Consider the following 25,572-nt stretch of genomic DNA (forward strand, 5'->3'; position numbering starts at 1 on the left):
CCTATTCCTTCAATGCTAGGCAAGATCTGTCTGTTGCCTTTTTTCCTTATTGTGGATAGTTTAATGCCTATGATCTCACTTCCTAGCCTTAAAGGACAAAAATCTGTGAGGAATTTGTACTAGGCTAGGATCATGTTATCATGACTGAAATCTTCACTGATGGTTTAACATGCTGCTGTTTCTCCTCATTGTTCCTTTTACAACTTATTAGAAATGGCATTGCAATTGCTCTTTCTTCCTGTCACCACAGAAACAACTGCAGACAGATTTAAAAGAAAGCATGATTTCGTGTTTAAATTCCCTCCCCGCCCCCCAAAATAGGGTAGTAATGAACAACTGTGGTCCCATAACTTATTGCACTGTAATAGTAATTTCTGTGGAAAGTTTTCTACCAGCAGATAAGTGTTGTTAAAATGCAGCATGGTTATCACCATCTCTGATGCCCCAGCTTGCCAGGATATCCTAAATGGGATAAATGTCTTATGCGTTGGTAAGAAATAAAATGCTGTTCTGTTCACTTAAATGTTACTGCTACTATTAAATTTTCTTCAAAAAGGAAACAATTTGTGTTTATATAAATGCTAGGTTATTCAGTTTACTTGGCGGTTTTATGGAACATGGTATAATCTATTGTTATTGCTTCTCATTTAAATAGGAGAATGGTTGCATTTCTCATTTTCTTGAGGTACAGTTGACTACAAGGCATCCTGGTTGGTTCAACTTCATATTAAACTTTTTCCCTTCCCTAACGAAAAGAATTATCCTTTTATATTTCAGGGTCCAGTCCTGACAGGTCAACAGACAGAAGTAGCACCATTACATCCAACCCTACCAAGTGAGAACGTGCCACCACCTCCGCTACCTGGTGGAGCAGTACCTCCTCCTCCTCCACCACCTCCGCTACCTGGTGGAGCAATACCGCCGCCTCCTCCACCGCCTCCGCTACCTGGGGGAGCAGTACCACCTCCTCCGCCACCTCCGCTGCCTGGTGTAGCAATCCCTCCTCCTCCTCCACTACCCGGTGGAGCAATCCCTCCTCCTCCTCCTCTGCCTGGTGGAGTAGCACCACCTCCTCCACCTCCTCCGCTACCTGGTGGAGCAATCCCACCACCTCCTCCGCTACCTGGTGGAGGAATCCCTCCACCTCCTCCTCTGCCTGGTGGAGTAGCACCACCTCCACCACCTCCACTGCCTGGTGGAGCACCACCTCCTCCTCCATTACCGCCTTTTGGTGGGCCTCCAATGCCACCACCTCTTGGAGGCATTCCTTTTGCTCCCTTTCCGGTGGTACCAGCGTTACCACATGGGATGAAGGAGAAGAAAAAGTATAATCTGGAAGTTGCAATGAAGAGAATCAACTGGTCAAAGGTATGATGATAGTTTTTATTCTCATTGATAAAAAGTGGCTTTTGGGGAAGAAGGGGTTAATGTGCTAGGGTTTATGTTAAATTGTTAATAGTACTCATGATGTTTGGGGAATTAATTCCATTCTTTATCCAAGACGTTTTTGATGCAGTGACTGTGACTCAGTTGTTACTGCTTTTCAAAGACATTTTATGCTTCCAGGTAAGTACCAAGTGTTTAATTCTGGCAAGAGCCTGTAACCCCCGTGTTCTGGGGGTACCCGTAGCTAACAGCACTCAAAACTTTGGCAGATTTTCTATATAGAGAGAAATTGTACATATTTTCAGCTGTAATGAATATTTGACTTGCCAAGCGAACACTTCAAAGATAAAAATGTCTTGCTTAAAGCAGGTTGAAGTTATCAAACAATTAAAGTGTTTACTTCATAAACCATGTTACTTTTTTTTTTTTCAGCAAAAGGTGAGTTAGTTAAAGGATTGCTGGGTTTTAGGACAGGGGAAATGAATCTTAAATCGGACAGTTGGATGGAAAACTGTTGGGAAGACTGCCATTTGACAATCTGGCAGTTGACAGAAAGAGTGATCTGGAGTCAAGGCATAACTACAGCTGTATGCTTAATTGAACTAGCTGTGTCCGTGTAATGAGGAAGTATGTTTAGAGAGGAGGTGTATTAACAGGTTTTATGTGACTCTTGAGGTACAAAATGCAGTAGAACTTGGTATCAATGGGTATGTGGAATTTTGGAAGACAATGCAAAGCAGAAGTCTGATTTTTGTTTTGTCTTCTCTGGTTATAGGAGCCATAGATTATGTGTTTTAGGATTTTTTTTTTTCTTTTTTGAGAACAGGTTGAAAGTGAATCAGGCTTCCAGAGCCTGTTATTTTTAACTTTGATAATCTTCTTGACAGAACAGTGCATGATTGCTTTCCCTTCTATGAATTTCTTGTAAAAAATGAAGAATCAGTGAAACCACTATGGTGGCAATTCATTGGGTTATTTAGTTTCATTTTGAAAGCCTTGGATGAAACTTAAAAACTTGATTAGCTTAAAAAGAGGAAAGTGGGAAAGCATTGGCAAAAGAATTTTTTCCTAATAAAAAGAAATAACTCTATACTTGCAGTGATAGTAAGTATAGAGACTTAAACTACTAAAATTTTCTGTTTAAGGGAAGATGTCTTGACTTGCGGTTAAGAATTATTTTAAGATCAGTCCTCTGAATAAATAGAATAATTTACTATAAATTAAAGCATCTAATTAAGAAATGAAGCCAATTATTTTGTGTCCATATTTCTTTTGTTCTTGTAATATGTTCAGAAGTTGGAAAGGAAATTAAACTTTCATTGCTTTACCTGCCTGTCAATGATAGCTGTACTACAAAACACACTTCAACAGTGTTTTGCTTTCTCTCAGAAAGGCAGGTGTTTATCCTGTTAAGACAGTTGCACAACTTATCAGAAGGTTCTAAAAGCAATAGTGTTATTAAACATCCATTTTTATTGTAAAAATTGAAGAAACTTTTACTACTGTGTCGTCTTCCTCTTTTGGCCCTGTCATGAGGCGTGGGTGTGAGGACATCTGTGCCCCCTGAAGTATGGGGAGTATGATCAGTGGGTGGATGCTCACTGAAGTCCATAGTTCTGCAACAAATTGCTTGTATCAAAGCAGGGTGAAAAACTGATGACCCAGATGAAATAAGAGGATACCATTCTATTTGGTGCTGCGAACGTGGGCCGTGGCTTTGCGTTAAGATGCATAGGTACATCCAAGCCATTAGGAATGGTTTTAAAGCATTTTTCAAACATGAATAGCAGCATGCTCTTTCACGTAGAAACCTTCAAAGTTTGTGGTGTCTAATCTGGTTGTGAATTCAGAGAATGCTGGTATCTGTGCTATAGTGGTACTTGTAAGTAATTAATCCGAGATGTTTATTGGCTTTTTCAAATTCAGTGATGTGCTAGGGCAGGCTTATGGCCACTGGGAGGAGCTATGGGACTGCTCAAGTGACGTGTTTGGGCACCACTAATTTCCAATGAATGCGTGCTTCTGCACAGTCTTAACATGGTTATATTTAATCACATTTCATTTTTTAGAGTATCTTAAAATGTAAACATATGCTTACAATCTTACTGCTTAAGTAAAATCTGTGATGTGCAGACTAAACTGTAAGAGCAGTTACTAGTTATTACTTGCCTCTCAGTATAGTTGGTCACTTCATGACAAGTTATGCAAGTATCCAGGTGTGCCTTTGCAATAAGTGTTGCTTTGAAGTCCCTTTTTGTTCAGTAGGGCCGCTGTTCCTTACATATAAAGGAAATAGATTTGGGGTACTAGATAATTGCATCTATCATCAAACTGACCCATCATACCTTATAGGCAGTTTGTGGTTGGCAGTGCTTTAGTGGTATAAAACGTGACAGATTTATGGAGGCGTGCTGTAATAAAAAATGCACAGATCACCAAATCATCAAGGCGAATCAAAGGAGGACTTTCATATATTGCATGCTATCTGCTTTGAAGTCTAGCCTGGACTTCAGTGTCATTTGACTGGGTATCTGCTACTTAATTGTCAAGGTACTAAATATTTGTAATACCAGCTATGTCAGATCCTTTTTGTGAAAACCATATTCTATCTCAATAGTGTGTTGGTACCAAGAGCTTAGTAAAATCAAATTGTTGATGTGAGCTGTTAAGTGGCTCCTGATACTCATTGCTGACCATAAGTGGCAATTTAACATTGAACAACTGCTTATAACTTAAATCACAGTCTTGAAATAGTGCAGGTTTTTTCCCGGATGTTTCAGAGCTCGTAAAACCACTGGGAAGTTCATATGGATGTAGACACACATCTTTATAGCAAGTTGGGTGTTACCATGTTGTCCTGGATGGACAACTTTCTTTATTGTGGGAAGATGAATTAAAATTATTTAGGGGAAAAAAGGCCATAAATCCTTGGTTGGTTAGCACACATCAGTGTGCACTCTTAGTGGTACAGTACAGTAGTGCTGGAAACTTCAAGCTCGTTATAGGGAATTGTAGGTGAGGGTGTTGTTAAAAGTAACTGTAGATAGTGCAGCAAAATGAAGTTGGTGAGGGGTTTTCTTTATTTATTGCATATAATTCTCAGAGCATTTCCAAAGAACTGGAGTTTTTTGAGAATGACTGTTAGCTATAATGCTTCTGAATTTGAAAGGAAGTATATAGTCCTGCTTTTTTTTTTTAAAACATCTGTACAAATATCTTTAACCTTCTGCCACACTAATATATTATAGTTTTTAGAAGAAAAAATTGACTGCTTTAAGTAGCTTAGTTATATTATTAAAGAGAAACAAGAATATAGGAGTTATCATAATGGAAAAGATGCTCATGTATTACTTTGAGGCATATAGCATTACCCAGGGTTGGAATCCAGAGATTTGGGGTTGGGTTTCTTTTTTCCCCTTTGAAATGCAGCTAGCCATATAAAAGTCCTTTGAGTTCATGTACTCTTATGAATCATTTGAACTTGAAAATTTTGTAACCTTTAATACCCTTATATATATATATAAATTTCTTCACCTCCAAAATGTTTGTCTGTTGAAGATATTTTATCATTGAGCATCCCTGTCTTCTTTCTGTTTAGAAGATTACTTTCTTCAAAGCTTCTATCGTACAAATTTCTGGATTTTTAAAAAATTATTTTTCATCCTTTTGAAGTGGAGCTCTGATGTTTTAGAAATGCATTTCCACCTGGGCTTTTAAGAAAATGTTTTGTGACTATTATTTCAGTTAACTTCCTTTATGATCTTTGACTTACACATTTTTATATAAACCCCTTGTATCTATTTGGGTATTTCCATCTGGACTTTTTTCCTTATGGAATACAGGTTTCATCACAAGTTTATATTTTGCCAGGTGGAGAAGAAAATTTGCATGGCATTGACAATGTTATTCTCTCCTAAAGTTGCTGCTCAGCTTTGACTCAGCACTGCTTTGGCTGGTTAGGATAACTTCTTTCCTACGATTACTTTGGTTTTTATTTATTTCGGCATCTCACTTAAGCAGGGAAGAATTCCTGCCGTACATGTAACTTAAACTCAACTCAGTTGTCCTTGTTAAGTAACAGCCTATTCTTGAGTTGGTTGCACTAGTTTTGTAGCTGTGAAACACGCTCAGACTACTATCCTGTAAACATACAGAAAAATAGGCTTTTTACTTCATAATACGTATTTGTCATTGCAGACCATTTCATTGTAATAAATTATGTTCATGTGTTTATAGAAATAATTTATAAAGTGTACATCTGCACACTGTGTGTGACAGTGGAAAGTAACTGCAGATGGAGACTTAGTTAAGTGCCCTGGGAACAGGGCCAAAGATTTCCAGAATACCGAAAAAAAGGGAAGCTTATTTGATCACTACTTTTAAGGAGACATCATTTGGGGAATAAATTAAACAGTATGATTTTAATGCCTTTTGTTGTAACTGTCTTCACCATTAGTGTTGGTTTAAAGTAGTTTTTAGAAATGTCTTACCTGCAGATGGTGGTAAAGCACGTACATGTTAATGGATTGATCGCATGGCAAAAGGTAGAGGACCAAGGTGTGGCGCTGAAATCCTAGTGAGGCTGACAGGCACAGGATTGATACGTTTCCTGCCTATCATGTGGAAGTTAAGCAACCCTTGACAATTAATTGACATTTAAACAAACGTGTAAACAAGAATTGATAAGGGTCAAAAAAAAAAAAAAAAAGAATAGTAACATTCTGAAAATAAAATAGCTGTTCTGAATTATACATGGAGAGTAAAATTGGCTTTCAGTTTCTATATTACAGAATACCTTTCTCTTTTAATATAGCCGGTATCAAATAAGGTACTGTAATGAAACCTGTGTTTACATTTGAAAAATGGAAACTATTTTAAAAAAAAAAAAGTATAAAATTGTTTCTGATATTTAAAAAGATAATTCTTCCTACAGACTTAATAGTGAATCACTGAAAGGTCCACATCGGCATATCATTTGCAAATAAGGTATTCTGTACTTTGGCAGTGTAAGAAAAGCTATTCCTTCTACAGTTCTCAAGTAGCAGGGATGGGTACCAGTGGTGAAGAATTTGGGAACTGTCTACAAATCAGGAGAAAGCTAGAATACTTTCAAACCTAGAATACTTTCAAACCCAGCTGCTAATATGTTATCAGGCCTGTTTGGAAAATGTGAATGGGAGAAAGATAATAAAATAATCATGTAGACAGAAGGCAGTTGTTCTGATTGTGCTTTTTTAAGGAAGCATCTCTAAGGCAATGTAACACCTGGAACATAACATACCAGTCCCATTATCAGAAAAGTCTAGTAGTGTTGGTTTTAACTTGATTATTGAAAATGCTAGCTATTAACATTGGAGATGGCTTTTTTGTTTCAGATTGAGCCTCAAGAAATAGCAGAAAACAGCTTTTGGGTAAAAGCTGAAGAAGATAAATTTGAAGACCCAGAACTGTTTGCAAAATTGGCAGTTACTTTTGGAACACAAATGAAAGGTACATTTCTCTTTTGCTTTTGTATTGTGCTTTTATTAAGTTTAAAACTGCAATGACAGTCTTTTATGTTTTATGCAATACCATGGAATTCATATAATGGTTTTTTAGCAGGAAGATGACTTTAAATGTATTTTTTTACTAAGCATAGCAGTCTGTTGCTCCTCCTTCAATTTACAGCATGAGGGGAGGAACAGTTTGTAATAATACCTCTTAGAACTGCAGGGTTTGTTGCAGACGGATGTGAATTTCTTCAAATTAAATTGTAATTAAATTTAAAATCTAATCCGAAGATCCTGCTCATCTGCATTAATGTTATTAGCTGCAGGAGCTGTAAGTTGTCAGGTTCTTTTAGATAGTCCATACGTGGAGGGTTTGATGTCTAACAAAAATTTACTGGCTTGTATCACTCTGCTAAATCAAAATCCTCTACAAGTACAAGTCAGGCTTAGAATGCAGCAATTGCAATATGCAGTTGAATCACGAAATCACAACCCTATACCATGCCTGCTGTTGTGATGCTGGAATATCTGGATTGAAACCATAGTTTGTTTCAGAGTTCTTGTGTTTGTGTCCTTACTCTTTGCTTTCACTTTTTTTTTTAATACTATGTGCAGCTGTTATTTAAGAAATAAGTCTTTAAATATACTCCTTTAATCAATACTTAAATTTGTGTGGGGTAATCTAAGAAGCATTTCCTCCTATCTTCTCTCCCCGCCCCCCCCGCCTTGGTTATATACAGTGAAACTGCATTGTTGCTGTCATTAGTGAATGATATAACTTAGTTTTCAAAGGCTGGAGTGGGAGTGCACAGGCTTTAAGCATTTTGCATAATATCATGGGAAAGTGTCAGATAATGTACAGATTTTTGTTGGAACTCACTGTCAAATGGAGCTGTTCGCATCCTAGAGAGAGCAATATGGTAAGAAGAAAATCTATGCTGGAGTTTCCTGTCAAGTGTAAGTGAGGTTGCTCAGTATGTCGTGTCTCTTCTGCTATAGATGAAAAAAACTCATTAATTTCTCAAACACTTAATTCCTTCAATTGGAGAGATGATGGTACTATTTATATCTTGAGTTGGCAACGCTGTTACTAACAGCTGAATATTGGTTAGATTTTGATACTTTAATACTATACTCAGCTCTTCATGGCTTTCAGATGGTCTTTGAGTACTTCTGAAGCTGCACACAGCCTCTCCAAGCATTTTTGTTATTATCCGTGGTTAATGGTCAATTGATAATTATTTTGTGTGGCCATTTACCGGTAATTTGTTTCAGGTACTGAAAAGAAGCAAGTACTGCCGAAGTACCATTCAATAATGACTTAGGAGCCAATGGGGAGGCCCAAGAAGTAATAGATACTGAAAGAATTAATTTCTGATGTAGCTACAAATCTTTTGTCTGTTTATAAACCAGTTAGAATATGATATACTTTAGGGATGTGCAGTTGTTGAAGGTGGATGGAGTCAGATATATCAAGTGTTCATAGGCCAAATCTGAAAACCCAAACACCCACTTAGGATTTTGAAGTGAATGCGTGTGCTGACTGTAAGCGGTTTTGTGCTGCTGGTTTTTCTTACGTTCACTTTTGGGCTTTGAGAATTAACAGTTCATGCAATGCTTTGTATTTTAGCGAAAGGGAGCCTTCTGTTTTAATTTGAACCACTAGAATGCTCTCACTTCTGTCAATTACTTCAGGATTTTATAACTTCAAAATTAAGTTGAAGTTTTTGGTATACTGACTATTGTCTGAATTAGAGGAATAAACCCTGCAATTTATACCAATGCAGTGTATGAAAAGTTAACTCAGGTTAAGAAAGGTCTCTCAGAAGACCTTAACTTTCGTGAGCACTTTCTTGAGTAGATTCCTTATGTTGTTTCTGAATGTCTTTTTTCTGTGCTCTTGAAACCCCTTCAAAGCGTTAGTCATAGCTGTGTTTTTCATAAGATAAACATACAAGCTCTTTCACTCAGAGCTCTTGCTTTTTTCAGTACTCACTGAATCTGAGCCATTAGTATTCTGCTTCTACTGTGCTTCCTGCTTTCTGTCCTAAATGTTCAGATAATACATGTAGTAGTACAAAAGCATCATCTGCAGTAATTGAGCACTTCTTCCCATACCAAAGTCTGATAGATTCTTGGCTCATAGCATTGCAATGAGGGTAAAATGATGGGGAGTTCGTCCTGGCTTCAGTGTGACAGCAAGACAGGACAACCTTTAAGGGAAAGAACCTCTAGCAGCAGATAACGCTTACAATGGAATGAGACCCTTCTTAATGAAAACAACAAGCTTCTGCCTTGAGCTGAATTCTTTCATCAGAAATCTGAAGAAATGTTTCTGAATTCCTGAAAAGCTTCTTCATTAAAAATGCTGAAAAAAAACCCTCTTCAAATTTTGACATGCCTGTCGATTTCATATGAGAGGAAATTCTTGTTGACATAGTTGCACAGTTCGAAAACTACGAGCAACAGAAGTTCTCTAAATAGCTTACTGTGGTGATAGCCTTGCAGATATTTTTCCTGTTCTTCCTTATGTTGTCCTCAGTTAATGGTTGTAGAAATAACATGCTGTAACAGAGGATGGAAAGACTGTTCAAAATGCTGCTACGTGGCAAAATGCTGCTATTGTTTAAAATGCTACCCGGGACATTCAGATCTGATATGGCTGACTAGTAAAGAAAGTCAGTGTTGGCTTTCCTTGAGTTAACTTGAAAACTTTCCTAAAACTTGAAAACTTACTAGAAGTCAAGAAGAGTCTTGGAGCATTTAGTTGCAGCACAGGCTCAAATAATTGCATTCCACAAGCAACTTTTTTCTGCAACTGGTATCTGTGAAGGGAAACATGAAATGAAACTCACCGTTCTTCCCCACCTTTTGCCTCAACTGCTACAGGCAGCTCATTAATCCTCAAAATAATTATTTCAAGCATCATCTAGGATAAAATTCCTCTTCTGCTTTAGCCCCTTTTCTTGGTGTGGTCTCCTAATATATCAAAGGAGAATGATAGAAAGACAAATAGAAGTGCCTTTTATGTTCTCTGGAGAGCACAGTCAGAATGTAAAACAAATAAATGGATGAGTAGAAGAAAACTGACAATTGCCAAAAGCAATTTTGATGACTTAGTGTTTACTATCTTGTATTTGATGGCATTTTGGAGTGCCAGTGGGAATAGTAACTGAATTAAAACAAACGATAGTATACGCACTTAAGAATTTGTGATTCCATATAGGTTGCAGCACTCAAATTGGATTAAACATCTGAATTCTATTTGTAATTCTCTGGCACAATGAGAATGAAACTTTGGGGCTTTTCCTCATTTAATATAGTTTTGTTTTAACATACTCTAAGAATAACTTAATTTTGGTTGTCACTGAGCTATGTGCTGCCTCGCTCTCTGAGTACCACCTGTTTTCAAGGAACTCAGCCGAAGATGCAGGGAAGTGGTACTTCTGGAGACCAAAAAGGTCAGCTGAGGGGGAAATTAATAATAATACACTTCTGAATCACAGTTTCACTGTTTTCCTTAGTTAAGGAATTACTCCATTCATCAGGTAACTGCTTGTAAAACCTAAGAATGTGCAATCACAGAGCACCAGGCACAAAAAAGAATGTTCTCTGACTGGTAAAATAGTTTTATTTCGGATGTACTTAGATCCAAATTTTCTTTTAAAAAGTATCCATAAGGTTAAATCTTTACATGCTACTGTAACATTAGATATTTAACAGTTGTGCCCCACAAACATGTGGGGCATCAATATATCTCATCTGATCTTGGAAGCTGAGCAGGGTTGGGCCCTGGTAATACTTGGATGGGGACTGCCTGGGAATACAGGTGCTGCAGGCTTTAATGGTTGGATTGATCTTAAAGGTCCCTTCAAATGTAGACAATTCTATGTAGAATATATTTTGTTGGGTTCATATCAGTACTAACAGTCAAACCGCAGTATTTGGTCAGAGAATTCAGTTACCGAGCACTGTTATGAAAACATCTGTTGCACAGAGGGCAATGGAAATATTAAAAAATAATCCCTTTCAAACTTTACAGGATTTTGACATCTTGGGGTTTCAACTAAGTTAGCTGAGATCTAATTACCGCTATCTCAGTACAGTCTGGATGAGTTTTCTCCCTTTTTCTTCAACAGAAATGCAGATGATCTGAATATCTTTTAAGGGCCTCTGGTGAATGGACTTCAGGGCTGCAAATTTTCATTAAGCGTCTTAGTTGAGTGTTTTGAGCTTGGAATTGTGCTTCCAGGTGTGGAGGTGGAAACAATATATATAGTTGCATAGACCATGTTGGCATGTAAATGGCATTTCAATGAATGCATAACTGTGGTGGTTGTTAATGAGTTGGGTCATATTAAGGTGTGGGACAGTTACTGCCTTGTGGTAGCAATGGAACACGTAGATGCATATTTCTTTCTGTAGCTGCATAGAGGATAAGAGTAAAGATTATATGAGTTTTTGATCAGTTACTTCTTCTTTTCACCTGGTTAATTCTAAAAGAGGATCTGATACCATCCAGAATTTTATTTTGTGAATCATGCTTTGCTTAAAAGTGAAAGCAGTGATTTTGTTGGTAAGAACATGCATCATCCTTTTACGGTTTTTGTCACGACATGAAAATTTTAGGCTTTCATTTTGGTTTGCAAAATGATGTTACCATGAATTGATTTGTGTTTTGATATTTAAATAGCAAGAGGAAGGAATTCTATTGAGGTATTGTTAGCTCAACATTATCTTCTTAGTTTTAAAACGGTTAAATCTTACCTGCAAGCAACAGTTTCTTCAGGAAAGGTTTTTTTTTGAAGGAGGAGGATAACCTTTACATAGTGATTTTTTTTTTTTTTTTCCTTTTTAAAACTTGTGTGATTGATTTTAAGCTTTGTGGGATCACTTAAATGTTTTCTTAATTTTAAAAAAAAAAGTCTTTTCCAGTTCATGGAGTCTAAAGGGAATCTGAAATAAAACCAAGAATCCTCCTTAGCTGGATTATTTAGTACAAACCCTGCAGTATTTCTTCAGAACTGAGGAGAAGAGATCTAAGTGATCGGATAAACACATCTTGTCATTGTGCATCTATTGTGTGATCTTAAGTCATTAACTGCTGTTAATGCACAGTGAAATTATGAGGTTGTCAGCTTCGTGTTGATGTCTTGGGTTACTGCTTATTGGTGGGATTGGTGTGTACGTGTGTTTATATTTCTGTAGAATACCTTAAAAAAAAATCCCCGACTAGATGAAGTGTTTAAGATGTTAGTGTTTTTGGCAAGAACCTACTTAGTAGCAAATCTTTCAAATAATTTAAGCAGGTCGTATTATGTTGTGCAGTTCGAACATTCTTTTTCTAAATTTTGCTTTTGACTGGCGTCAAATTTATATTTTTGGCTACCAGTATAAGGAGAAGGAACTCCAGCAGCAGCAGCAGTGTGACGTCTGTGGTGCTTTGTGGAATATGATCTAAAAAACTCCTTATGTTGGTGTTTAATTTTGCGACTATTAAATATGTATATAACTGTATGATGAAGTGTCTTGTAGCAGGTAAAAGCGAAGGATTATGATGTTATAGTTCTGTAGATAAGTAATGATACATCATATGCTCCCAGCCTCAGATAACTTTGTAATAATGTGACAATGCTCCATGTATCTGGCCTGCTGCTATCAAAATCACTTCTCACTCTTTGATTGATAGTCTAATTGCTAAACACTACGAAGCAAGTTAATGCCTTCTCCCTAAAGGATCATGTTAATTTCTGGCTCTTGTAATTTAGGTTGTGTATTTTGCCAGTCAAGAGTGATAGTGGTGCTCTGAAGAAATTAATTATGTGTACAGTAGATCTGTAAAGGTAGTAATTAGTACATAATAGTCTGTAACTATTGGGATTGTTCCAGTGCAGAATTCATTATCCATCCAACTTAGCTCAAGGGAAAACTTCTCGATCAGTCTTCTGTTGCTTCTTTTTGATTAGACTTTTAAAATATAATTCAATGATCATTTTGATATGTTTTTAAAATTGGAGTAAGGTTTTAATAACTGAATTGTACTTTTTACATTATGGGAATTTGAGTGAGAAAGGACAAGAGAAAATGCAAACTTGCTTATAAACTATAATTGAACACAACATGAACAAAATATTCAGATCTTTATTTTTATGTGTAATGTAATAATATATACGTAATATAAAATATATTAAATAATGTAATTTAATACAATATGGGAACTTAGGTGGCATCCAGTGGTATCTCCCTCAGCAAAGAACTTCAAGGGCTTACCTGTAGCTCAGTTTTAAAATATAGTAATAATGGAAAATTAGAGAAACGTTGATAGGATTAAATAAAATCTAGTTGTAACTTGTTCATGTTTTGGGTCAGTGCCAGGATTTTAGTATCTAAACTTGCTTTTTTGGTTGAGGAGGAAGAGGGTTGAAATGGGCAACTGAAAGAAGTTTGAAAGGGTTGTTGTAAAAATGTAAGGAAGAGCATACCAAAAAAGCTGAGAAACAGTCCAGGGAGACAACATTGCTTCTGAGGATGACTTGATGAGGTTAAGAAAAAGGTGATGTTTAAATTAGTCTAACTACAGTGGTGATATAGTCATCCTCTTGTGTCAATGTTATTAATGATACTTATTTGAAGGTGATAAAGTTTCTTTTTTAGGCTGTAAAGTTTAGACTACAAGCAGTTCAGGAAACTGTACTTACGCAGACGTGTAAGCAGATAACAATGTTCATCCAAATGAGTTTATTGTAAACATAAGGTGAACGTTCTTTTAAAACTTATCAAAAATAGTGAGGGGACTTGCCCTAAAAATAGATGAAGGTGGAATCGTGGCTGTGACTGTACTTAGGTGGTGTGATAGATGTGTCCAGGTATTGCACTCAATGTTTGTATGAATAAAAAGTATGCAAATCTTGTATGGATACCTCAACACCTAATTATAATTTAATGAAGTGTTAAGTCTAATCAAAATAGAACAAACACCATTATTCCAATTATGTTGGTACTAACACTCAAACATAAACTTATCATCCACCCCTGCTTTTTTCTGATGTTATGGGACCCATCCTGTCCCCATGAAGAGTGAAGCTCAAATGGTGTTGCAACAAGTCATCAGCATCCCATGGTCTTCACCACAAGTTGTATGGTCTTACAGTGGAGACTTTCCTCCTTTTAAGTCAGCTTGGGGTTGTTCTAGCTTGCTATTTAATACTATTTAAAAGATACTGCCAATTTTTTTTCTTAGTAGATCATTGACTAGAATCTTCTGTTTGTTAATTGGGATAGCTTAGCTAGACTTCCTTCGGTTCTGGTAAAATTTCTGTACCTTATTCTTCCCCGCCTTCAAGTGCTTGATGACTACATTCTAATTAAGGTGAATTATTAAAACTTGAGCTGTGGTAGTCTTTAGATTGCCTCCTACTTTCTGTGGATACGTGTCATTTGAGGTCTAAATGTCAGCTTTCTTGGAGTAGGGAATTAAAGGTCAGCATGTAGGTGGGCTGCTATTCCCACCCACTTTAGCTTTTATTTTCCCTTCTTGCTGCATCCAGCAGAACACGTTATAAGAACTTAAATTATATTTTCCATTGCTAAGAAAACATAAAATGCCTGTATATTTGAATGACTTGCCTACTTCAGGATGTCAAATTATTTTTCTTGCCAAAAGAGGTTCTACAGTACAGCAGTATGAAAGATCTGTCTGTATTTAATTTCTTTGTATGTGTGGAACAAATTAGATCATTTAAACCAGGAAGATGCAATGTTCTCAATATACTTATATCAGGCTTTGATAAAACCCCTTTGATTTGAACACATTTTGTTGATACTATTAATGTGTTAATTCTGGAGTATCCATGTGCAAGTAAATAGTGTAGTCTTATTGGTTAACATCCTGCAGAAGATGTTCATGTTCTGTTTCCATGCAGATACCCATGTGTGGTCTGCAGACTTGCCTTTGAGGCCCTTTGCTGCTACTTGTGGAGCCATTGCACGTTCACAGTAGTCTGTGTCTTTTGAACATTATTGAACCTTCCAATTTCAATTGTGCGAGGTACCTTTATGCAGGGAGGGAATGTAGAACTGCCTACCGAATCAGCTAAATGTACTTCATCAGGAAGGGCGTTTTAAAGCTGTTGTGTCTTTGTGTTCTACATCTGATTTTTGATCTCTTGAAGAAAACAGTGTGTAATTCTTTTCTTTCGTGAAACCACCCGTTCTTAAAGGGTGGTGTGTTATTTTGCAGGTTTTTTTTTTAAATTTCTGTTTACACATCCACCAGATATTGAGGAGGGGGAGGAAAAAAGGTAGAATAGGCTAGTTTAGATGTAAATCATTAGGTACTGTTGATTCAGTTGACTTTTTATTCCTTCCCCAGGCCCACTTAGGTAACAGGTATGTCTTTCTGTCATGAACTCTATTATTTTTAACCTCTTCTGTGACCAGTTAGTCTGCTGAAGCAGGTAATGCTTTTTCTTTGATCAGAATGAGTGTTTCAGCTTCTGTGAAGTGTTGCTCTGTCAATATCACAAAGCTTATATTCACTGTTATTCTTCACTGATAAATGACAGTATGAAATATGCATCATTCTTCATCAGCTCTTCCCTTTTGCTTGATGTAATGAAACATTTTTAGCAGGGAAAAAAAGTTTGTTTATATTACTTTTCAGCTGTGTCTTAATATAGAGACAGTAGCAGCTAAAGAATGAGGCTGGTGCACCATTATCCTTGAAGAAAAACTTTGCATTCATTGAAATTTGGTACTTACAAATAGAAGGAAAAGGCATTAGTACTTCTAAAAAATGGATCTGGATTTGATATGCTAAGAAGCTCAGATAAAATTCATCAGAGAACTTAAATTTTTACAGGCCTTAAGTGGAGGCTCAGTTTTGTCTGAAGTTCCTGTAACACAGCTGTATTTGTAGGTGTGAGGCAGAAGTGTCAGTTGAATACAGGAATTTCTAGTACTAACCACACATATGTTGCACTAGTTCAACTATATGCATTGCTTTGGCAGAATAAAATGAAACAAAACCCCACTAACAGATAATGTATTTGTTTCTGGATTGCTAACTGCAGGTGGCTCCCTTGGTCTTCTGATTAATTCAGCATGTGTATGTTTGTTTCCCTTCCCTCCTTGCCCTCTTTTCAGAAGTGTACGAATCCAAAGCAAAGGAAGACACTGCTTTGCAGCATAGGGGAACCAAATGTTTCTGCATCTTACAGGAATTCCACCTAATTAGATTGCCTGCTTGGGTAATCCGTCTTCATATCTCAGTTTCACATATAAGTGAAGTAGGCTGGTTTGTTTTCATCTTTCATTGTATTTGAAATTGTTGTTCTGTTTCAACAACAGAATAAATTCAAGTACCATATCGAAGAAAATTAGTTTGCCATTTTTCATCTTTTCCTTTCTCTCTCGACTGGATTTATCCAACAGGTGAACTGTCAGACTCAGGGATGGACAAAGCTTTGCATTATTTAAATAAACTGATACCTGAAATTATTACCACTTAGCATAGTTTTATATCTGTGTGTGTCTATTTTTGTCAGTTAGGTTGACGGTTGGACAAGATGATCTTTAAGGTCCCTTCCAACCTAGAAGATTCTGTGATTCTGTGATTCTGTCTATACTTGTATTTTTATATATATGCTTTTTTTGTTCTTAAATGATCTTAAAATTATTTAAACAACGATCATGTAAGTACTTGATTAAGGCAAAAAAAAATAGTATATGATAGATTTGTATATAACCAATGAAATAAGGGCTTTTTTGCCCAAAAGTGTCAGGGGCAATTTGAACCAGATAACCTTACGCAGTCTTGCTGTGTTTTAAGTATCAAGAGAAACAAGAAGGGGGAGGCATATGTGTTCTTTGTGTTCAGTTTTGCATCAGGTACTAAGGCTTAACTGCAGAAGTTAACTCCTTAAAAGTTATATTTTATAAATAAACGTCCAGTAATTACACAGGGAAGCGGGGTTTCCAAACTGACCTTAGGAATGTTGCATGTAGTTTTGCTGCAGCTGGGCTATTGTTCAGGAGAATCCCAGATAAGGCCTCCCAAGAATTATTTGTATGCATGTTCCTGTCTATTTTTTTTTTTCTCATGTGAGGAAGGCACTGTGCAAATGGTAACTGTTCGGTAGCACCTGCTCCTGGTGGAGGGAGCGTGTAGCTTTTATTTCAAGAGCATCAGTACTCATTTCATTCGTCATGGTACAAAAGGACTAAAATGAGAGTAGTGTTCCAAAGGGGCCAAAACAAACAAAGCTTCTAATTAGGAGGCAATGTTTTTAAGTTTTAGTTCTTCATATCTTGTTTCAAATAGCATGTCAGCACATATACCTTTCAATAAGTTAAATGATCCCTATTCTATTTGCAAGGTAATTTGTAACGAGTCACAAATAATATATTGAAAAACCATGCTAAGTAAAATAGATGTACTGTTGGTAAGACCTACTAGCAATTATACTACTTATTTTCTAGAAGTAGATCTGAAGCTGAATATTCATCCCCCAACTTCAAAACGTTGAATTGAGAAAAGCCGTGTATTGTCTTAAAAGGTCTCTGTATGTGTTTTTACGATGTTGTGACTGAGCTGTCTTAGTTACAATGTTGTAAATGGTGGTAACTTACAGAATTCATGTATTATTTTGTTAGACCTTAGTTCTTAGAATATTAAAAATTAAAATCTTGAAGGGGAAAGGTGGAAGAATCCATTCTGACTGTAAATCGAAGTCAAGAGGAGGTAAAGTCTCAAAGTTTTGTCTCAGAGGTCCCCATTAGAAGAGAGTAAGGAGCCCTCCTCATCATACACAGATGAGTGTGTGCTACCCACATATGTATATTCCACAGGTCTGGAATTCCAGCCTTCTGGGTGATGACTTTGTTAGTAACTAGTACATTCTGTACCTACTACATGCCTTGTTTTTCGAAGGGAATTAGAGTTTTTGTTTGTAGCAGCTTTATAAAATACAGCAGAGGAAGAAAGCCAGTTTTGTATTTTGAAATGTCTGTTTCAGTCGCAGTGATGCAGTGCTCAAATAAACTATAGCGCATATAACGAGCACTTGAGGACAGAGACACATGTACTAGGCACACCAGGGAAAGGGATTGTGTACAAAGACTAATTAGCATGAAATATGAATACATTCATGAAGTAGTCTTGATCTATAATGCTTTTACAGAGAGTGTTTTTTTTCCTCTGAATTTGATGAAAAAGAAATTCAGAAGTTGAACAGAAAAAAGAATCTGTGCTGAACCGAAATAAGAGGGTCTTGTTTGTTTTTAAACAAATAAAAATCTCTATTCCTGGAATAAAGCACATTCTGTATGAATAGGTAAAAAGTTTTGACGTTAGTGAAAACATTCTTTTCAGTCTAAACAGAAAAAAATAACCCTCAGAAGATACTTTCCCTCAAGTATTTTTTCGCAACTTCATTTTTTGCAAGGGAATTTAAGTTAGATACTAGAAAAATCTATTTTATTTGAAGCTGGCTATTCCTAACATGATTAAATAGCCTATTCCATGAATTTTATAGTAATTTTTTGTTAAATGAACTGTTAAGATTATCTGTTGTGGAAATTTTTCCTAAAGGGTGGCTTATTTTTCATGTGTAACAATGTAGATCTATATACATACACAAAATACACTGATGATGAGTTGGAGGCCAATCACTTATCACTTCTAGGTCTGTGTTTTATAATTCTATGCAGGATGGTTTTAAAATGTTCAATAAAAATTTGGAGGAAAGGATGGAAAACAGATTAGCTACTTACTAGGGAAGTTTGTGCTAAGTATCAAGTAGAATATGCACCTATACTTTAATATCCTGAAAGCTTCCAGCAGAGTTCCAGGAATAATTGTGTATTTGTTAAATAAATAAAAACCCACCGTAAACAAAGATGTAGTTATAAGCTAAATTTATGGTCTTACTTGTAAAATAGTTCTTTTAAGTCTGTACTAAAGAGCTGTTCCCTCCATCTTTCAGCACAACCATAGCCAGTACATACTACATCACTTCCTAAATGTACTTTCTCTCAAATTTCTCTATATGAAATACAATGTGGGGGTTTTCTGTAAAAGTGTAAACTGACAAAACATGGTCTGATTGGTGCCCTAGTTCCAGTTACGTGTTGTGCTGACCTGCAATGAGGTTGTAGTTATAAAAAATATTCCCCTCCCAATGCTTGTTTGTTTTATGTGCAAAACTGATTTTTCTTCCTTTTTTTCTGACACCCCCAAAAATATTCCTCATTTCCTTTTGAGATTGCAACTTCTCCTTGATTGATACTTTTTTCACCTATAGTGCTCTCTGGAGTTGCCTTGAGCAGAATTTCTGCCATTGCAAGAATTTCTGCCATATATACATGTAGTAAGGCTTGATGTGTTACCTAAATGAAGAAAGGTTCTTGGGAGAAAGATGCATTAAAAAGTTGTCTAAAGGATTAAAAGTTAACAATCATGCTATTAAGTTTCTGAATTCATTGAGAAATTGAAGCTACTAGGTACATAGACATTAACATGGATAAAAAGCTGATAATTTTGTTGAGCTATTGAATTACTTGTTAATGATCTCTAAAGGATGTAAAGTTGAAATTACAGGGTTTTTTAAATATATTCTGTAAGTGTTGTGTGTCTTGTGGGAACTGAAACTTCTCTGAAACTTCATTCTTTTAGATATCTTATTTTGTTCTGTAAAGTGTTCTGTAATTCTTGTAGAACACTATTATGGAATAATTTCCCCATGGGAAGAGGCAAGTGAATAAGAAATATATGGCCTATAGGCTTTCTAAAAACAACATGTCCTTATGGTAAACTGGCTCATTTTTATAAGTCAATGTGGAAATACCTTTAAGTTGTGTATTCTGGATGGTAGTGCACATGGAATAAGTTTTGGGGTTTTTCTTTTGCCATTTTTTTTGTTCTTGCATTGAAGACATTTGGATCATTAGCACCGAGATGCTGCCTTCATAATGGGTCATTTTAGCCAAATTTTGCTAATGTTGGTAATATAAAGGTAAGCAAAGCATAGATTACATCTGCTAAATTTAGCATATACTGTCGATTCTATACACGTGTGTATATGATTAAAACGTGCTGAAGCAAATAGTGAGGCTTGACTATTTTGGTAAAGGTGAGAGACTGGGAGCTGTGTGTTTCAGGACTATTTTTAGTCCTTGCTGCAATGCAAATGGCTTAATTTAGTACTCTGGTAGGTCCCCTAAGACTAATCCTGTGATGTGGAAGCAATTTATCTTTTACCTCTTGAAGGCAGATAATCATTGCATGTGTTTTCAGTGAGCACCTGGGTGTTCTCAACACTTCTTGAGACACTCAAGAAAGGGTTTTCAAGGTAGATCTGTCAGAAGGCAACAGTAACGTATCCAACCACACAGGGCTGCCTTCAGGCCGATTGACTCGGGTATTTTGTCTTGAGCAGGTGACTGAGAGCTGATGCTTAGGCAAAAGAATAAAAATGTGATAATTAACAGGTAGTAAATGTCTGTCTATGTACATCGAATAAACTAAATAGTGATACTTCCCAGCTGCCAACAGTTGATCGTATTTTCTAAGCCAGAGGTTGCATCTTTGTACATTGTAAAGTCTTAATTGCGTTTTGTCTTCAGTGAACTCATCATCTTTTAGCATTCATAACATCTTCTCTGTATTTTGAACAAATATGTAGTTATCCAGTGTTTTATTCCTGCTGCTTGATGGCCTTCCTGGTTTGTTGCCTCCTTTTTCTGTCATTAGTAGCTAATTTGTATTTATTTTCTCTGTGTTTTCAAAGATCGCAGAGAGGAGGACTGAAATTGTACTTGATAAACAACAGATAATACATTTCTGAGTGGTGGCCATTATCTAACAAGTATCAGTTGACCCACCCCGGTTATTGGTGCGGGGACCTCATGGTTTTGGTTGTCTTAGTATGGAATCAGCAGATGTCTCCATTCCTGTTAGTTTTTCAGAGTGTTCCATCAGTATGCCAGAAACGTTTCACTGTCAGGGTATATTGAAACTCTGTTGGGATGACCTTAGTTAGAATGATGATTAGTCAGAATGATTGTAATGTAGAAAGATGCTATGAGTCTTCCCTGTGACATTGCGTGATGTGGCAGTTCCTGTTCCAAACGTGTCGCTGTCCTTTCATGTGTCTGCTTAAACCTGTAAGTAATTCTAAGTTAAAGGTTGCAATAGCCTGAGTTCTTGTCACTGACAGGTGGCAAAAATATTTGTCCCCACATATGAGTAGGTTGAAAGATAAGCTTGTTTTACGTTAAATGCAACTAATTAGATTTATTTGATACCATCCACCACACGGCCACCATTTAAAACATTTGTTAATGGAAGACATTTTTTAGCATTTTATAAATGAAGATGAAAGTTGCTATTTTTATTTGTCAACTGTCAAAATTGTGATTACCATTCAACTTCACAGGGCACTGCTTACTGGCTATAGAAATCAATGCCATCTATTAAGACAGATAATTTCCCAATTACTTCTAATATCATCCTTTTCCCCTGTGAAGGTATGCTTTGGACCTGACACATATGAAAGCATCCTTTTGAGTTCTGCTAGCTTAATTAAACAATAAATACCAGCTAATTACCAATATATTTTTTTTAAACTCTGCATTAGTAGAAGAATAGAATTCTTCTTACTACACATAAAATCAAATTTCGTAAGTACTAAGTCAATAGCAATGTAGCACTGTATTTCACTGTGTAGGTCAGAGTATGTGACTGAGATCTACCACATTACACTGAAGAAAAAAACAATAGTAGATCTAGAAGATGGTAAACAAATCGAGGGTTTGGAGATTTAGATATGTACAATGAAAAGAATTTTTCATGCAGGGTTTGTTTAAAACCTTGACAGTACAGAAGTACTTCGAAAAGGGAAAGGATACTGGAATATTCCTTTGGTAATGTGTTTTTTACTTTGTGTTTAAATATTTAGTCAAGAGCTTTGTATGTCAAATATCATAGTGCAAGAGGAAAAGAAATCAGTTTAGCACTTCTTTTTCACTAAAATTTTAGTCTGTTCCATCAAACACCAATCTCTATTTAACTTGACTGTATAAAGGGATTTTTGGATATTGGGATTTTTTTTTTAGCTTCACTATTTTTAAAATTCCTTTGGAAAACATGATTCCTGTAAGTGTCTTTATTGGGAGAGATGTGCCTTTTACAAGCGTAATCAAGGGAACAATAGCTGAACTATTCATTTAAAAGACTCATGTTTACTAGATTTCTCATAGTAACAGAAAATGAGTTTATTCAAATCTTGATAAAATATGATAGCAGTTTTTTGACGTTGTGATTTGCTTTGAATTTTTTGTTTTGTCTGAGTCTTGGTGCTTTCCTTTTGCTTTTGATAGCTGTATGGATAACAGGCATAAAAGTTAGCTATAATTATTTCCAGATTTTATCTTATCTTGCAGTTCTGAGGCGATGATGACCTGGTATCGGAGGGAAAAATATAACTGGGACATGTGACTGTCTAAATTAGAAATACTGTTATAGGCAGCATTTTGGTTTTATAGGCAAATATTTTCTCTGACCCACATAAATACTTAGTTTATTACTTCTAAAATACGTTGACTGATCTTTTTAGTCACCAGTCAAGCACTAATACATAGGCAGTAGAGATGGGTAATGTCTCAGTGCCCAGTGAGCCCCACCAAGGAGAAGCATAAGCATCTCTTTGGAGTAAAAGCCAGCATATTCCCAATAAGCCTTGCAGAGGTTGAAGCAGTGGCAAAGGGAGGAATGGGTTGGACAATCCAGAGGCTTTCTTCTCCGTAAATATTCATGGAGGGAATGGAAGAGAAGAGTTCGTGGAAAAGGCTACCAGCTTTTATTCCAGCTTCTTGCAGCACATCATACAACACAGTTAAGTAGGCCCAGTGAGGATATTTTCAGTTTAATCATTGTTTGCCAGCTGTTTGATTTCTAGTGTTCAGAAGGAGCACTCGCGTGTATTTCTGTGACCATTTGTATGTGATGAATTGTTAATATCTGCTTTCTGTCTTTCAGCAAAAGCAACATCTTTTGCCTTGATCTTCATTGGGGTAAATGTAAGGGGGCAAAATCAGTAGTGCTTTGCTGTTGTTTTTTTTTTTTTTTTTTGTTAAAGTATTTGTGGCCTAGACATCTACTTAATTTCAAGCTGTTGGTAGAAAGCTGAAAGCAACTGCAATATAGAGTGGCTGATTAAGTACACTTTAACTGTACAACTTCACTGCACAAGTCCCTGATGCAGATTTGAAAATTGCACTTGAGAATTAGACTAGTTAAAACTGTTTTAGGGCAATTTTGATAGAACAAGAAATATTTCATATAGTCATTAAATATGGTGGTCAAATATAATAACAACAATTAATTTTCTTATAAGAACAAGTAATAGGAACATAGATCCCCTGCTATTTTTTGACAAAACTCATTTGTAAAACTAAGTAATGAATTTTTTTTTTCTTTAAAGAGTATAATCTGTTGGGTTGATGTCACTTCCTTCAGCTTGATTACATTAATTAGGCAAAAAGCATAGAGGATTGCAAGAAGTTCCATGGGTTTTTTTCCCTTGTCAGGTTTTTTTTTTTATTATCTTGAGAGCTAAAACTAATATCCACTTTCAGATCAATTCCTTGCTTTCTTTGTAATCTTTTTCTTTATTTTTTCTTTTTTTTTTAATGCTTTACCAGGTATTTAGCTCTTCTGATTGCAGAAAGGACAGAGTGACAGCAGGAGTGCTTAATTAATATTACTTGAGGAATTGATAACTGAGTGATTTTAGGTGAATTGCAAAATGCCAGGTGGCATTGGGAATAATCATGAGATCACACAGCTGCTGGCTTAATTGACAAGAGGGCGTGGGTAGTATCTGCTAATGCTCTTGCATTTATCTCGAGCTATTTGGGGAAATGGTTTGCTATTTGTCAAAGTTTTTAAGACCAAATGACAGTGTGGAGGTTATAAATTATTTTGGGTACCAAAGCACTTTAATCTCAGTTTAAGCAGTTCACAAATGGCAGGACAGCCATGTTCTGCAAGGGACAACGTGGTCCAGGAGAGCAGTTGTGGCCTCAGTTGTGCAATGTGTAGTCCAGGTGCAGGACTGTGGCATCTCCCAGAGGTTCTCCTCTGGGATCCACTGAGTATTTTCTAGTTCTGTTGTTTATAGGGTTGGATAGAGAATACTTCCATGGTCACTGATCCATTTAGTTTGCACTGCTATTTTCTGCCTTGTTGCCACTGACAGGGCTCTGCTTCTTCAAGGATGCTTCTGGACCCCTTTGCACTTCTTGATGATCAACAGGTTCTTTACATAGTTTGGCTGGCTGTTCCCTTGAGCATGCATAACTTGCCAGGGTTCATTACGCTGTCTGGAAGAAGAGGTTGGTCATATTGCTCCTACTTTACTGAACAAGTGGTCGGTGGAAGTTCACAGGTTATTGCTAACAGGTACACTAACGAGGCCTAACTTGTGTGAACTGCTGCACTGTTCCATTTGAGAGTGGAAAGGGTGAATTAGACAAATGGAAAGGCTTAATGTTAGTGTATCGGTGAGGGAAGAGAACAAGTGCAAATTTGAGACTAATGTTATATTTGACTTTCTTCTTTCTCCCATTTTCTTTGACTTGTATTCTTATGTGCCCCTAGAAGTAAAGCAGAAATAGAAAATTGTCAGTAGCTTCCCGATAGGATCAATTTAACTGGGCTTAAAGGGGTTCTGCGATGATGCCGTAGTTGACTGAATTTTTGTGCTGTAAAATATCTACTAATCTTTCAATGGCATTTCTAGCTCCTTGTCTCTTTTTTGTTCCAAGTCCTGTCCCATGGGTTGGAATTTTTTGAGTGAAGTTCTCAGTGTAATTAATAGTTTGAGCTGTTGAAGTCTGCTCCTGTATGTATAGTTTACAGCCCTTAATCTTCTTCAGGTAAAAGGAATAATAAAGCAATTAATTTCTTCTCTGTGTTTACCTTTGCTGCCAAATACCAGTAAATACAATTGGTAAGCCATTTGCCGGATGGAAATAAGATAAAATTATTCATTTCCTGTGATAATATAAGGGCATTTGTTCACTATGGGTAAAGACTTGATAGAAATTAGAGATGAAACCTGAGGTTCAAGTAGGTTAAAGTTCACCTAAGTCTTTGCTTTCTCCACACTGAAATTCAATGTACTCCTTTTTGTCTCCCTTTAATTTTCATCCTTGTCACGCTCATGACTGACAGTTTTTACTGTTAATTCTTTATTAAAATTATTCACTGCTTATTTAAGAAAAGAAAGGAGGAGGTTAATATGAACTGGACACTTCAGCTCAGAGTAAAATGCTTTAACAGCTCCGATACATACAAGTTCAGTTAATGCTATTTCTAAAAATATGTAATGATGACTTTTAATGCCATTCAGTAGCTGAGTTAATGAACAGGTGTAGAATGGGAAATTTGAAGAGCCACATGTGCTTACTTTTTTTGGCTGCAGAAGTACAAAAGTACTGGTGGTAGAATTTTGTTCTTAATTATGTCTCTGAAGTATTTCACCGTGTTTGTGTATGTTTTTCGCCATGGTTATCAGAAGTCTTGTTTAATGTATTTTAAACTTATATAATGTTTTGTTTAGTGTTGCCGTTTTTTCTTTAAAGCCTACATGGGTTTCAAGCAATGCACTTTCTGGGGGAATAAATGAGTTCCCAG

At 36.4% G+C, this 25,572-nt stretch overlaps 1 protein-coding gene across 3 annotated transcripts in view; it reads left to right on the top strand.

Annotated features, from left to right (window-relative positions):
* The window catches only part of DIAPH2 (diaphanous related formin 2), a 235,680-nt gene that overhangs the window by 48,071 nt on the left and 162,037 nt on the right, over positions 1 to 25,572 (top strand). For all 3 annotated transcript variants that reach the window (XM_014955198.1, XM_014955200.1, XM_014955199.1), the window contains 2 exons: positions 778 to 1,368; positions 6,762 to 6,876. In XM_014955198.1, coding sequence (XP_014810684.1) covers positions 778 to 1,368; positions 6,762 to 6,876 — 706 coding nt within the window. The remainder of the gene's footprint in view (positions 1 to 777; positions 1,369 to 6,761; positions 6,877 to 25,572) is intronic.

This window comes from Calidris pugnax, unplaced genomic scaffold (assembly GCF_001431845.1).
Source record: "Calidris pugnax isolate Ruff unplaced genomic scaffold, ASM143184v1 scaffold38, whole genome shotgun sequence".
NCBI classification, from domain to species: Eukaryota; Metazoa; Chordata; class Aves; order Charadriiformes; family Scolopacidae; genus Calidris; species Calidris pugnax.